The 14,937-nt window shown below is 42.1% G+C and overlaps 1 protein-coding gene across 3 annotated transcripts in view; it reads right to left on the bottom strand.

The window, feature by feature from the left end:
• LOC132833350 (chondroitin sulfate N-acetylgalactosaminyltransferase 1-like) overlaps positions 1–14,937 on the bottom strand; it is a 193,973-nt gene that overhangs the window by 107,700 nt on the left and 71,336 nt on the right. For all 3 annotated transcript variants that reach the window (XM_060851545.1, XM_060851542.1, XM_060851544.1), the window contains one exon: positions 5,366–6,141. In XM_060851545.1, the coding sequence (XP_060707528.1) occupies positions 5,366–6,008 (643 nt within the window). In that variant the 5' untranslated portion in view covers positions 6,009–6,141. The remainder of the gene's footprint in view (positions 1–5,365; positions 6,142–14,937) is intronic.

Raw genomic sequence — 14,937 nt, 5'->3', positions numbered from 1 at the left:
ATCCTAAAAAAAGGCTGAATAACCTCAAAAACAAGGCAGTATTGGTTACAGCTCAAGTTGTGTCAATGAACAGAACGAGACATATTTGGGGGAAATTCATCACATTCCCAGTGTTCAACTAGAAATACAAGCACTGCCAATGAAAATAGAGAGGAAATGGTTCACGTCAAACCCAAATACACAAGATGCTCTCAGTCTCCAAGGCTGTCTTTACAGCAGGACATAAACGGTTTTTTGTAGGGAAAGGAATTTAAAAAAGGCTCCTTTAGAACTGATGAGACGGTGCCAGTTTTACTAAGCTTGTGAAATGCCCATAGCTGGGCAAACAGAAGTGGCACTTCGACACAATGAATACATGTGGTTTCAGGACAGCCTTCGCACTAAGCACAGCTGGAAGCTTTTCCGTCTGGGAAGGTTGGAGAAGATGGCCAGGCAAGGTTTAGGATTTTCAACCTTTCACTTTGGCCCCGTGCAGTCAAAATGCATACCGAAGATCACTGTTAAAACTCAGTTGTGGCCTGGAAGGAGCTGTTTTCTGCCACTTCCTTCTCCTACACAAGTCCAATTTTCTTCAGCACTGCTCACAAATATCAGAGAGCTGAATTTGTATGCAAATTTGTCACAAAACCAGTTTTCCCACTTTGCTTCTGAATTACATTGTAGCCAAACCTCCTTCATAGTCATAGAGATATACAGCATGGAAACAGACTCTTCAATCTAACTCGTCCATGCTGACCAGATAATCTAAATTAATCGAGTCCCATTTGCCGGCATTTAGCCTATATCTCTCTAAATCCCTCCTATTTATATATGTGCCTTTTAAATGTTGTAATTGTACCAGCCTCCAACACTTCTTCTGGCATCTCATTCCATACATGCACCACCCCCTGTGTGGAGTTGTTCATTAGGTCCCTTTTATGTCATTCCCCTCTCACCCTAAAAGTATGCCCTCTAGTTCTGAACTCCCCTACCGCGAAGAAAAGACCTTGGCTATTCATCTTATCCATGTCCCTCATGATTTTATAAACCTCTACAAGGTCACCCCTCAGCCTCCGATGCTCAAAGGAAAACAGCCCCAAGCCTATTCAGTCTTTCCCTGTAGCTCAAATCCTCCAACCCTGGCAACATCCTGTAAATCTTTTCTGAAGCCATTTAGATTTCACAACATCCTTCCAATAGAAAGGAGACCAGAGTTGCATGCAATATTCCAAAAAGTCTGAACCAATGCACCTAAGCTGCAACATGACCTCCCAACTCCTCTACTCAATGTTCTGACCAATAAAGGCAAGCATACCAAATACTTTCTTCACTATCCTATCTACCTGCAATTCCACTTTCAAGGGACTATGAACCTGCACTCCAAGGTGTCTTTGGTCAGCAACGTTCCCCAGGACCTTAACATTAAGTGTATAAGTCCTGCCGTGATTTGCCTTTCCAAAATGCAGCACCTCACAATTATCTAAATTAACTCCATCTGCCACTCCTCGGCCCTTTGGCCCATCTTTATTGTAGTTCAGGAATCAGTTTAGTCATGTGAATGGTTGAACTCTCTTCGGGTGCATTCACACTACCATAACGTCATCAGTAATTAAATCTATGCTTGCCCTGCCGAATATTCAATGTATCTCCAATATAACATGAAACCTATCTTTTTCACAATTAAAATAGGAGCAATTTATTTCCCTTGATTAACATAACCTGCTGAAATGAAGTCATTAGAATTTTTCGTATAAGGAAATCTCTGTGTTAAAATCCCCTTTTTATATGCAGAACAAATAGAAATTTTCAAAAGGAAAATTTGCAGGCAAGTGGGGAAAAGGAAGGGAATGGGACTGGTTAGTTAGCTCTTTTAAAAAGCCAGATGATGCAAAATGGGTTAAATAGCCCCCTTCTATGTAAAGTTGTACAATAGTCAGAATGTTTGCTGATTTTCAGCTAGTACTTTTAAAAATAAACCTGTAGGACTATAACCTGGTGTTGTCTGATTTTTAACTTTGCCCACCCCAGTCCAACACCAGCACCTCCACATCATGATTTTCAGTTAGACAACAGGTGCTTAAAAATAAAAAAAAACACCATTGGCCAGTATTGGTAAAATAGTTCACATACTAAATGATGGACACGGTCTGCCAATGTTTAACCTCTGCAAATCAGTGTCAGAAACAGAGAGTAATGGCATGGATTGCAAAATGAACTGCCAGTACTCAAGTGAAAGCATTTGGCCAATGCTGTACGCAAAGCTTTTGAGTTTTAACTGAAGGGTCGGTGTCAAGTAAAATGGAAAAAGCACTCGAGTTAAGCTGCTTCATTTTAATGGAATGATGGCAGAGGTCACGCACTGATAAAGAGTTAGTTTCACACTCTGATTTTCCTACTTGGCTGTTCTTGGTCCTAGTTAGTTTAGCAGAGCCTCGATTTTAAAATTCTCATCCTATTCTTCATATCCCTCCCATGGCTTCACCTCTCTGTAACCTCCACATAATCCTCCAGCAAGATTTCTCTGTTTGGATCTAACTTAAACCATCCCTGATTTGAACAGCTCCAATCGGTGGTGGTAAGGGTTTATACTCTGAGTTCTGGAATTCCCCCTGCAAACCAGTATGCCTCACTACCTCTTGTTCCTGCTTTAAGATACTCCTTAAAGGTACCTCCCTAACCAACAGTAAAAACAGAAATTGCTGGAAAAGTTCTGAGCAAGGAAGGGTCAGTTGACCTGAAACATTAACTCTGATTTCTCTCCACAGATGCTGCCAGACCTGCTGAGCTTTTCCAGCAATTTCTGTTTTGGTTTCAGATTTACAGCATCCGCAATTCTCTCAGTTTTTACCCTATAATCGAATTTCCAGTCGTCTATCCCACCACTGTCTCATAACATTCAAGATCAAACTTTACTTTATAAGGACCTCAGGACATATTACATTAAAGGATCATTCAGTGTAAATGATTTGAATCTAAAAATCCAACAATTAAAGGAGTTGCTCCATTTAGAATTGACAAGTAGTAGCTAAATTTGTTCAGAATATTTTAATTTCTCCCAAGTTCTGCTGCAGACCAGATCTTGTTTGGAGACAAGCTGGGAATCACTGAAATGTGCAGAAAGACCCAATCAGATAGAACACAAATAATTTATTTAACAACGTTGGCTGATTATTGACAGCGACAGAAGTGTTATAAGATATGGCCGAATACCCCTACAGAGAGCAAGGGTTACATTTATAAAGCATGTAGGTCATATGAATCAAATAGTAAGAGACAGATTGTACAGAATAAACAAACATTCTGAAAGGTGCTGCAAGCAGGTAAACCTCTTGAGGTTTGTTATGATGTTCCTGATTCACTGCAGTTTTACTCATGTTATGGGGCTATTTTCTCTTCTTAAGCCCCATATGCTTATTTAAGAACAGCTATCATTGCTTATTTTAATCTTTTCCCTATCATTTCTTGCTCATCTTGCATTTCATGAGCTTGAAATATTGAACATAAATCCATATTGCTCACCATCCTAAATGGAAAAAAATTATGTCTAGCCTTAGATTATTTAAATAGGTTTCAATAGATTAAATTAGAACTTTACACCTAATCTGCATCCATCTTCTGGCCAATCTTGGGGCTATTTCCAATATTGAAAATGCACTCAAGTGTAGTGAAAATGCACTGAGATTTCGAATGTAATTCATGAGCAAATATCCTAAAGGTATTAAGAGCGAGTCACTTTGTAAAAGGTTTGCGAGATTGACTTTTGGGTTGTGTTGATTTGCTTTCCAAAACGCAGCACCTACCTTTTTCCAAATTAAACTCTATCTGCCACTCCTCAGCCCACTGGCTCCTCTGACCAAGATCCCATTGTACTCTGGGGTGATCTTCTTCGTCATCCACTACACCTCCAATTTTGGTGTCATCTGCAAACTTACTAACCCCACCCCGTATGTTCACTTTCAAACCCCTTACAAAGAATACAAAAAGTAGTGGACCAAGCACCAATCCTTGTGGCACAAGCTTTGATCACAGGCCTCCAGTCTGAAAAGCAATCCTCCGCCACCACCCTCTGTCTTCTACCTTCGAGCCAGTTCTGTATTAAACTAGTTAGTGCCCCCTCTATTCCATGTGATACAACTTTGCCAACCAGTTCACCATGAGGAACCTTGTTGAAGGCCTTACTGAAGTCCATATAGATCATGTCCACCAATCTGCCTTTATCAATTTTCTTTGAGCTTTCTGAAGAAGTAAAAATCAAATTTGTGAGACATGATTTCCCGTACACAAACTCAAATTGACTATTCCTAATCAGTCCTTGCCTTTCCAAATACATGTACATCCGGTCCCTCAAGATTCCCCCCAACAACTTGCACACCAATGATATCATGCTTTCTTACCTCTTTTTGATGAATAAATTCCTTACTTGTTTCATTGGGATTTGTTGTTTAATGAACATGGCAATGGGGTGACAGAATTTACATCCAACCAGTGCAAGAGGCCAAATATGCATTAGATGTAAGTTGTAAAATATGCTAATTTGGCTCAAGGTACTCCACATGGACAAGATAGAGTGTAATTATCAGAACCAAATTGGGAAGCCAAGAATAACTTAACCTGGATTACTTAACCTGTCTAGAGTCATACGTACTATCGTGACATTTATTTACTTTGCATTGTAAATTCCTACATCCATATTTATCATAAGAATTCCCTATATAAGTTGGTCATGCTGTAAGTACACCCTCCCATCAATGGTTACTGTGTCGGGCAGCACGTAGATTTCTTTTACATCACCTGTTCAGACATGTTAGATAATGTCTCAGGAGCAGGTGAGTCTTAAACCCAGGTTTCCTACTCCAAAGGCAGAGGCACTACCACTGAATCACAAGACCCTGTAATATATGCAAGACACCAGGGGTGTGTAATAGGTGAGGTGCAATTGAAACAATCCGTATGAGAGACTCACGAGAAGTGGACCCGCATTTTAACTGTTAAGAAACCAAGCTGTGTTTTGACAACATAAACATAAAACCAAAATACTGTGAGTGCTGGAAATTTTTTCTACCCTATCCCAAAATGTCTCAACTTTAGAAGGTTATCCATTATTGCTCCACTTTCTAAATTGCTGAACCTCTTTTGGGATTTACCAAATTATTCATCTTGTGGGTTAACAACCACAACAAACCAGATCAACACTAGCTTCATGTCACAATGGATACTTCAACCCATCAGAGGGAAGAGATCTTTCATCCAACTGGTGAGGTACAATAAAAATAGATCCATGAGCTGGAATGACAATGCTCTATTCCGTTGGACTTGATAGTCCCCTGAACATTTTAAGCTGCAAGAGCAAATCTATTGAGTCGAATTGTAAAAAGGACACACCAACCTTCAACAAAGTCAGCAGCTGCATGCATACGCTGATTTGTTGCTCCTTCATCTCCAGGGGTGTTCAGAAATTCTAGTGCAACCTCAATAGCTTCCACCAGCTCATCCCGTTTATCCTTTCGGACTGGTTTCTCCTCGGGGTGTCGCGTCAGGCCCATTTCCAGCTGGTACACTTTCTGTAAAGTGAAGCTCTCGAACGGTATCACAGAATATTCCGTGGGCAGTCTGACCGCAGAGTAGACCTCTGCTTTGTCGACCTGAGAGTGCAGATATTTGAGCAGACTCGCCTGGGTTTTCTCCGGGCTGCTCCGGTCAATATTAGCTCCCAGCGAGTCACCATAACGATCCTGCGCAGCCTTCAGTTGCTCGCTGCGTTCCTGCAGTTCCTCCTTTAGTTGTGCAATTTGTCTCTTTAGACTGGTGATGTAATTATGGTGTTGTTCCTCACGTTCTTCAAGCAGCACTTGGAAGTTATCCTTACCGGTTGTGCCACTTACCCTAGGCAGTATGGGCTGGCCATCTTCCACCTTTGGAGTACATGCCAACATGTATAACAAGGAAACAATGCAACACAGTAGAACCAATACCATAGCAAGTCGCCAAATCCATGTTGGCATTCCTCTCCGCATCATTCTTAACCACATTTAGCGTATCTGGAGTGCCAGTCCAATTAATCAGTCCAAAATGATTTGACAGTGACACCATCCGTCTCTGAACCAAGTGGTTCAGTCTTTGTGATTCTCCTCATTTCCAACGAGGGTTGTCTTCTGACGAACACTGGAAGGACAAACACAAAAAAAACCAATTAGCACCGACTGCACGTCTCAGAAAAGGTCCCTCATTAAAGTACAATGCATTTTGTTCCCTTTCTATAAAAAGAATGTTTATTGCTTTTCTGTAGTCAGTATGTCTACCAGACCAGAGTTTGATTAAGGCAAACGTGTTGATAATGTCAAAGAAAAAATGTTTTGAGATCCTTTTAAGTGGACATCAATTCACTTGCGTTGCTTCCCCAATCTCATTCTGGATTTCTCCAGCAGAGTAAACCCTTACTGAGTGCCTTCATTATTTTAAATACCTCAATCAGGTATGTCCTCAATGTTCTGAGCATAAGGGAATGGAAACTAGGTTTATACAACCCTTTCTCCTCATTTAACTCTTTAAGCCCTTGTGTCCTTCTGTTAGTAGATCACATACAGAGGTGTTAATCTTTTATAATGTACAGCTAATTGCTTAGAAAGCAAAGCTTCCCATGTTGTAAGTGAAAAGCTGGAACTGTGTATAACCATTGTACTTATCATTACTCAAAAGTTTCATTCAAGGTCTTTTCCTGCAGTTGAACTTCCAAATATTTTCTGTAAGTATGGGATGTAGCTACAGCTGTTGAGGATTAAGGTTGATGTAATTTAAATCGCTTCAGTGTCAGTGACACCTGTTCACAGTGATTATGGAGTCTTCAAACAAGATGAGAAGTTTTGCTTGCAGTACTTAGAAGGCATGAAAATAAATTAATGTAATTTCATCTGCAAACTTCTGAGCTGTTTGCTCTTCAGCCCATTCATTTGACACATTCTTTACTCGAGGAAGATAAATCCCAGTTTTGCTCCCAGCATCACACTGCAGATGTACTATTGAACTGCAGCCAAAGTTTTAAGGAGACAATATAGTCTGGGAAGACTTTTAAAACTGCATTTATAAGTTAATGGTACTGGCTCCAGCATTCCTACTGATGTCACAGGGTCAGGGGATGGACACAAGGAAATCTACTTTAGCTTTCAGAGGCAGCAGTTACCAAATCCCTAAAGTCCTGGTATTATGTTAGAAACATGGCTATACCTACTGCTATCGATCAACCCCCCGCTGTCTGTTTTGTATGTACCCCGATGGGTCTTATTTATTCATTCATAAGTTGAGGACCTCACTGGTTAGGCCAGCATTTCTTGCCCATTCGAGAGGGCAGTTCAGAGTCAACCACATTGCTGTGGGTTTGGAGTCACATGTGGATCAGACCAGATGAAGATGGCAGTTTCCTTCCATAAAGGATATGAGTGAACCAGAGGAGTTTTTTTGACAATGGTTTCATGGTCAAGAGATTTTTATTGAATTCAAATATGCTGTGGTTGGATTTGAGCTCAGGTCACCAGAACATTTCCTGGATCTCTGGATTAACAGTAATACCACCAGGCCATCACCTCTCCTCTACCATTAATCCTAGAGAACGCCAAGATAAAACAAAGCAAAAATAAAGAAGGATTGGCAGCATGGTGGCTCAGTGGTTAGCACTGCTACCTCGCAGTGCCATAGACCCAGGATCAATTCCACCCTAGGGCAACTGTCTGTGGGGAGTTTGCACATTCACCCAGTATCTGCATGGGTTTCCTCTAGGTGCTCCACTTTCTTCCCACAATCTGAAGATGTATAGGTTAGGTGACTTGGTCATGCTATATTGTCCATAGTGTCCAGGAATGTGCAGTCTAGGTTGGTTAGCCATAGAAAATGCAAGGTTACAGGGATAGGGTGGCTCTGCAGTAGGATGCTGTTCAGACGGTCAGTGTATAAATGGGCTAATGGCCAACTTCCACACGATAGGGGATTCTATGATTATATCGAGTTCTATGAATCCTGACGCAGTATTACGTACTAAAAAAGGTGACAAATACTAGAATGAGTAATCATCTGGGACATGGTTGTAGTGATGTGTATTTGACCCCCAAAAAAGAAAAAAAAAATCCAGAAGACCTAAAAGAATATTTTAAGAGCATGACAGGAGATACAATGATCAGTCAGTAGCTTAAATGAGATTACTGACAGAAAGAGACAGCAGCAGCTGCAGAAGTGAAAAGGCAAGTCCTTGCACTCTAAATGCAGAACTTCATTCTGTAGTTGGCAAGAAGTACTGGAGACAAAACTGCGGGATACGGAATGAGAGAAAATACAGCCACTCTTAGAAAATACTGAGGTTTTAATGAATGAGGCTCTGTAAGTAGCAGGCTCCAAAAGGTAATTTTAATTTATAAGAGCAGGACTCATTAATTTAGCCACAGTTTTGATGGGAACAGTTATAAAAACAATAGCAAGAGAATTTTATAAATAAACCTTGTAATAAAGAAAGTGCTTACTATTAGGGATACTATGTTCTATTGTAGACTATGAAAGGAAGGAAAATGGCCACCTTTCTGGAAAGGAGTGAGAAAATACCATCTTGGCTGCAGTAAAACCCAAAAAGAAGCTGGTAACTACCATTTGATCATTAAAAATAGCCTCGGAAACCCCAGTAAGCCTTACAGAGATATAGTATACAAAGAAACAAATTCAAAAAGCTTGAAAGCTGTCAATTACTGCAGAACAGCCAATAATACAATTTAACATATTAGCATTGCCACAGTTCTACCAGATCACAGGGCTGCTCCCTCACTAGAGATAGGGATGACTAGTGGTGGTTTAACGTTACAGTCAGCACACATCAGGCAAGCGGAAAAGTTGAGATGAAAAATCCTTTATGATAATCTCAAGTCAGTCTACATTGCAAACTATCCATTCAACAGACTGAGCTAACTAATTCCAGTTTACAATGTTATTGACCAAATCAATAAATATTATAGAAATAGACTGTTCTAAAACTGGCTGACAAAAAAAAGGTATCCCTAGTCTTGCAAGCTCTTTAGTCATTCAATTTAAAACAGCATTGCTGATACATGAACAAGCAGATTTAATATTAAAATGACATAGACTTCAAATACCTTTAGAGCAATAGGATTAATTGGGACATTGAGAAAAAAAAATCAGGTTCAAGATGAATCTGTGAAGGCGATGATTCAAGTGAAGGATCAAATTACTGTAGATGCTGGAACCTGCATAGAAAACAAAAAAATGCTGGAGATTGCATCGGGTCAGGCAGCATACATAGAGAGAAAGCAAGCTAATGTTTTGAGTCAAGGTGACTCTTCATCAGAGCTGACATGAAATTTCAGCTCTGATGAAAAGTCATCTAGACTTGAAATACCAGCTTGCTTTCTCGCCATGAATGCTGTCTGACCTGATGTGATCTCCAGCATTTTTTTTTAGTTTTCTATGCAGAACTCAAGTCTGGACATATTTTAAGACAGTTCAAGATACAATGGTTAATTTTGAGGAAATGCCGAGTTGAGGCTGAGCAAGTAATGCACTTTAATATTCACTGGGTCCATTTGTAAACAATGACATTAGCAGACAAAATATCAAAAAGACTACCAGACACTGATTTTGATAATTATTTCAATTTAAGAACAAGTAAAATTCTTGAATGAGTAAGATTTAACTAAGTATTCACAATCCAGAAGAAATATTGTCAATTCCATAAGTATCTTCTTCAGATGAGTGGAAAACTGTTACTACAAAGTTGAGAATTCAGAATTCCTAAGAGAAAGGAATGTTGCTGGTATTTTTGGGTGAAACGTTGTCAGATTTTTTGAAGTCCAAAGATGATTTAAGTTAGGAGAAAGTTACTCAAATCATGCTGGGAGCAGAAACCAGAAAGATTTATTAACCAGAAAGATCCTGAAAGATGATCAGCACCACCTCAAAACAGCAACAGGGAATATTAACTTCATACAGTATGGACACTCTGGAGAGGCATATGATAAGCTGACAAAGAATAGCATTTACAGTGTCAATATATCGGGGCAATAAAAACTCACAAGTTTAGACATTGACCAGCCATCATTAAAGAATGCTACATTTCCAAAACTATATGCCAATGCCATTCACTGTTTCAGAACAGAGGAAAAACTGGTAGTTGCACACGTAAAATTGTCTATAATGTTAGAACATACACCACCATTTGAAAAGATAATGTCATTTCATTAGATGTTAGTTTGGTATTTGAGGCATTCCTCAGGGAACTAGCTAATCCAGAAAAAAACAGAACTTTGTCTAGGTCAATGGGTATCTTGTTAGATTGATACAGGAGCAACTGTGACAGTCCTATCAAAACTAGTCACCATGCCTGAAGATGCAGGAGTTACATCTTGGAGATAAGACTATGTAGTGGTGGTGGAACAATGATCAAAAGCACAGAAATGCTTCAATTTACACTAAAAAAAAGTATACATAAGCTAAGATAAAAATGTTTATGTTGCTTGCAAATATCTAATTTACCTTTATGTTTGCAAGCATGTCTCAACCTCAACAGAAGAGTTGGAGGAGATCAACATTCTCCCAAAGAATGAAAGTCCACCTGAAGCCAACAAATGTCCAAACACTAGTACATGAATAGACCATTCTTGACCATTCAAGGGGCAGCCAGTAGAAGATATACAGTAATTGGGATTCTTAGATTCATGGCAGAATCCAAACAGAAGAAAGAAGTAAGTGGACTAATTACTGTTGTCAGAGAGGAAGTTAGAGACGTCAAAGAACTGATGCAAATTTTCAATCTTGCCTTCTAAAACAGGACAGTCAATCCCAATGACAGAGAGCACGCAGAGCGAACATCAGTCTTTCAGTAACATGACTGAGAGTCTGAAAAAAACTTAATTCAACAATCAACCAACCCCAATGGGTGAATGGAGACATCCAAGTTGATTCACAACTTGAGGGAGATAAGATACACATGACTCCCTAGAAACCAGACCAATAGCCAGGACAAGACAATGAAGAAGAAACTACCTGGCAACTACTTGAGTTAGCAAAGAACATTCCCTCCATGAAGGAAATTTCAGGAGATCAAGGTGCCTCCAGATAACATAATAGACCAGGAGAAAGTGAGGACTCCAGATGCTGGAGATCAGAGCTGAAAATGTGTTGCTGGAAAAGCGCAGCAGGTCAGGCAGCATCCAAGGAGCAGGAGAATCGACGTTTCAGGAATGAGCCCTTCTTCAGGCTCAAAATGTCGATTCTCCTGCTCCTTGGATGCTGCCTGACCTGCTGCGCTTTTCCAGCAACACATTTTCAACATAATAGACCAACAAGGAATGACATCCTCCACAAAGGATAGGAAAGATACAAAAAAGATCCAACAGGAAGGTGATCCACAGATCAGAACCAGGATCAACAATCCTCAACCCAGAGATCGTTCTTCTAAACCCAGTAAAGTATGAAACATCCTGACGGACACCATTCATGAAGTCCGAGATTAAGGGGAATGGAATAGATCTAAGTGAAATCTAGTTCATGTATAGAATTGTAGAATGGGAAAATTGGGGAGTTAGTATTTGGGAGAGGGGAAAAAAGTAATGGTTCTGAAAGGGTTAATGCTCACATTATATTGGCAGTAGACAGGCAGGAGGCTGGAAGAACATAGCATGCCAGGCAGCATCAGGAGGTGCAGAAGTCTACATTTCAGGTGTAACCCTTCTTCACAACTGGGAATGGGTGTGGGGGCAACTGCAGATAATGAGGGAGGCGGGGGCAAGGTGGTGAAGTGGGGATAGGTGAAGACAGGTAGAGGGGACAACCTGGTTGGTTAATGGAAGGAATGAATGCGGTTGGTGGCAGGGAGCAGTGGTAATCTCACCCACGAGCCCTGCCACATATTCACCATCTCCCCTGACCTTGAACACTCCGAGGCCAAATGTTCTGTCCTCAGGGAAGGGTTCACGTTCATAACCTTCCACCCCACCTCAATGAATTCTGGATCCACAATGACGTGGAGCTCTTCTTCCACCTCCTCCGTGCCTTGTTCGACAAAACTCCCAACCTCCCTCTGAGGATCCCTTCTCCTGCCTCCAACCTTCCTCCTGCACTTGGTCACCAACTGAAGGCCTTGTACTTGCCCTAGAACTCTTCATTGCAGAATGTTGACATGACATCGGCTGCCTCAATTTCTCTAACCCCCCTCACCCACTCCAACCTCACCCTGTCCGAACATGCAGCACTCCACTTGCTCCACAACAACCCCTGGTTCGCCATCAAACCCGCTGACAAAGGCGGGGCTGTGGTAGTCTGAAAAAAGGACCTCTATATTGCAGAAGCCAAACACCAACTCTCCAACACCACATTCCACCTCCCCATAGCCCATCACCCCACCGCGACCCATCATGCCCAAATTCAAGACACTGTCAGTGCCCTCATTGCTTTCGGTGATTTCCCATCGACTGCCTCCAAACTCATAGTCCCCCAGCTCCGTACTGCCTAATTTTACCTGCTCGCCAAGATCCACAAGCCCAACTACCCTGGCTGACCTATCATCTCTGCATGCTCCTGCCCCACCGAACACATCTCATCCGACCTCGACTCCATCCTCTCCCCCTTAGTTGCAGATGTAGGTACTTCCCACCTACATCTGCAACACCAATCACGCCCTCCATCTCTTCAGTAACTTCCAGTTCCCTGGCCCCCAGTGCTTTATCTTCATTATGGACGTGCAGTCCTTACACGCATCCATACCCCATAAGGATGGCGCTCAGCTTATTCCTCTCCAACAGACCCATCCAGTCCATTTCTACCAATACCTTCCTCCGCCTCACTGAACTAGTCCTCACCCTCAATAACTTTTCCTTTAACTCTTGCCATTTTCTCCAAATCCAGGGGGTGGCCATGGGCACCCAGATAGGGCCCAACTATGCCTGCCTCTTTGTTGGCTATATTGAACAGTCCCTCTTCAGTACGTACACAGGCACTGTACCCCAACTCTTCCACCATTACATCAATAACTGCATTGGTGCAGCATCCTGCGTCCAGGCTGAACTGGAGTAGATCGTCGACTTTGCCCACAACTTCCACCCTGCCCTCAAATGCACTTGGTCCATGTTGGACACCTCAATCCCCTTTATTGACCTCTCCATTTCCATCTCCAGCAACAGTCTCCAGATGAACGTTTACTGCAAACCCATAGACTCCCAAAATCTACACACCTAATCCCACCCAGTATCCTGCAAGAACTCCATGCCATCATTCCCAATTCCTCCCCCTCCGCCATATCTGCTTGGACAAGGAGGCATCCATTGGCGAACTTCCCAATGTCCAACTATTTTGAACAACGTGCTTTTCCTCCCACCATCATCCAGACAGCCCTCCACCACACCACCTCCATTCTCTGCTCCACCATTCTAAAACCCCCTTCCCAACGCAATAAAGAGAGAGTCCCCTTGTCCTCACCTACCATCCCACCATTCTCCACATCCTTAAACACTTCTGCCAACTCCAACTAGACCCCACCATCAAGAACATCTTCTCCTCCCCACCCCTCTCTGCCTTCCACAAGGACTGTTCCCTTAGACAGTCCTTGGTTCATGCCACCCCACCGAATGCCCATGTTCCTTCCCCTGCAATCAGAAAAGATGCAAAACCTGTCGGTACAATAACCCCCTCACCTCCATCCAGGACCCCAAACAGTCCGGCTGGGTGAAACAGAGGTTCGCCTGACTCTCCTCCAACCTAGTTTACTGTATCAGGTGTTTCCAATGTGGTCTTCTCTGAATCGGGGAGAGTGAACGCAAACTAAAGGAAATGGCTCACCGAGCATCTCAGCTGGGCCCGCAGGGGCTGAATGGACCTCCCAGTCACCACCCATTTCAATACCCCCAACCACTCCCTTTCTGACATGACCATCCTTGGTCACCTCCATTTCCAAAACAAACCACAGCACCTAATGGAAGAACAACACCTTATCTTCCACCTGGGCACCCTGCAGCCCGGATGACTCAACAGTGACTCCTCCAATTTCAAATAACCTCCCTCCCCATGCACCGACTCCCTTCCCAGCCCCACCCCTCCTTTCCACTGCTACCTGTCACCAACTGAATTCATTCCTCCCATTGACAAAACAGGTCATACCCTCTACCTGTCTTCACCTATCTCCACTTCACCACTCTGCCCTCACCTCCCGTTTATCTGCAGCTCCCCTTACACCCACCCCCAGTCCGAAAGAAGGGTTAAATCCAAAACATCAACTTCTCCACCTCTTGATGCTGCCTGGCTTGCTGTGTTCTTCCAGCCTCCTGCCTGTCTACTTTGGATTCCAGCATCTACAGTTTTTTTGTGTCTTACCATATTAAATTGGTGCCATCCATTTTACTAATATCACACAGTCTGTAGGTGGAGACAAAGAGTTCTACTTTAACTTTTAGGAGGGGGCTAAAAGTATCTGCACCCAGTTCCCAAGGTCCTATTAATTATGTCTGACCGAATATAGTTTTATAGATTCTGTTCATGCAACAAATATTTTTTTTTAAGGAAAGTACCTGTTCTACTGACACTGTTTGGCACTGTAACGTTTACCATCAATCACTAGACAGACCCAAGACAAAGTAAATACTGGTGGCAACGAATTGCCTCAAACAACTCTTATCCAGTACAACATACTGCTAGAGGTGGTCAGTATCACAAGATGACAGCAATAGTTATCTGGGAAAATATCACAAACTTCCCATTTCATATTGTCAACACAACTGATTATCTTTATGACTGTGCCAACAAGAAATGACACAACATGTTGCCCAGAGTGAGCAAGTTTACCAATGTCATTTCAGTGTATCTGCTGCAGGACGAACATTGGTTGATGCGAAATGGGACTGTCACTTCAGCAACCTCTGTCACAACCCTCTCTGTCAATGTGGCAACTCAGGACAAGCAAAAGGAAATGCTCAACCCAAG

This window comes from Hemiscyllium ocellatum, chromosome 36, assembly GCF_020745735.1.
Source record: "Hemiscyllium ocellatum isolate sHemOce1 chromosome 36, sHemOce1.pat.X.cur, whole genome shotgun sequence".
NCBI lineage: Eukaryota > Metazoa > Chordata > Chondrichthyes > Orectolobiformes > Hemiscylliidae > Hemiscyllium > Hemiscyllium ocellatum.
This window is presented reverse-complemented; position numbering and strand designations above follow the sequence as displayed.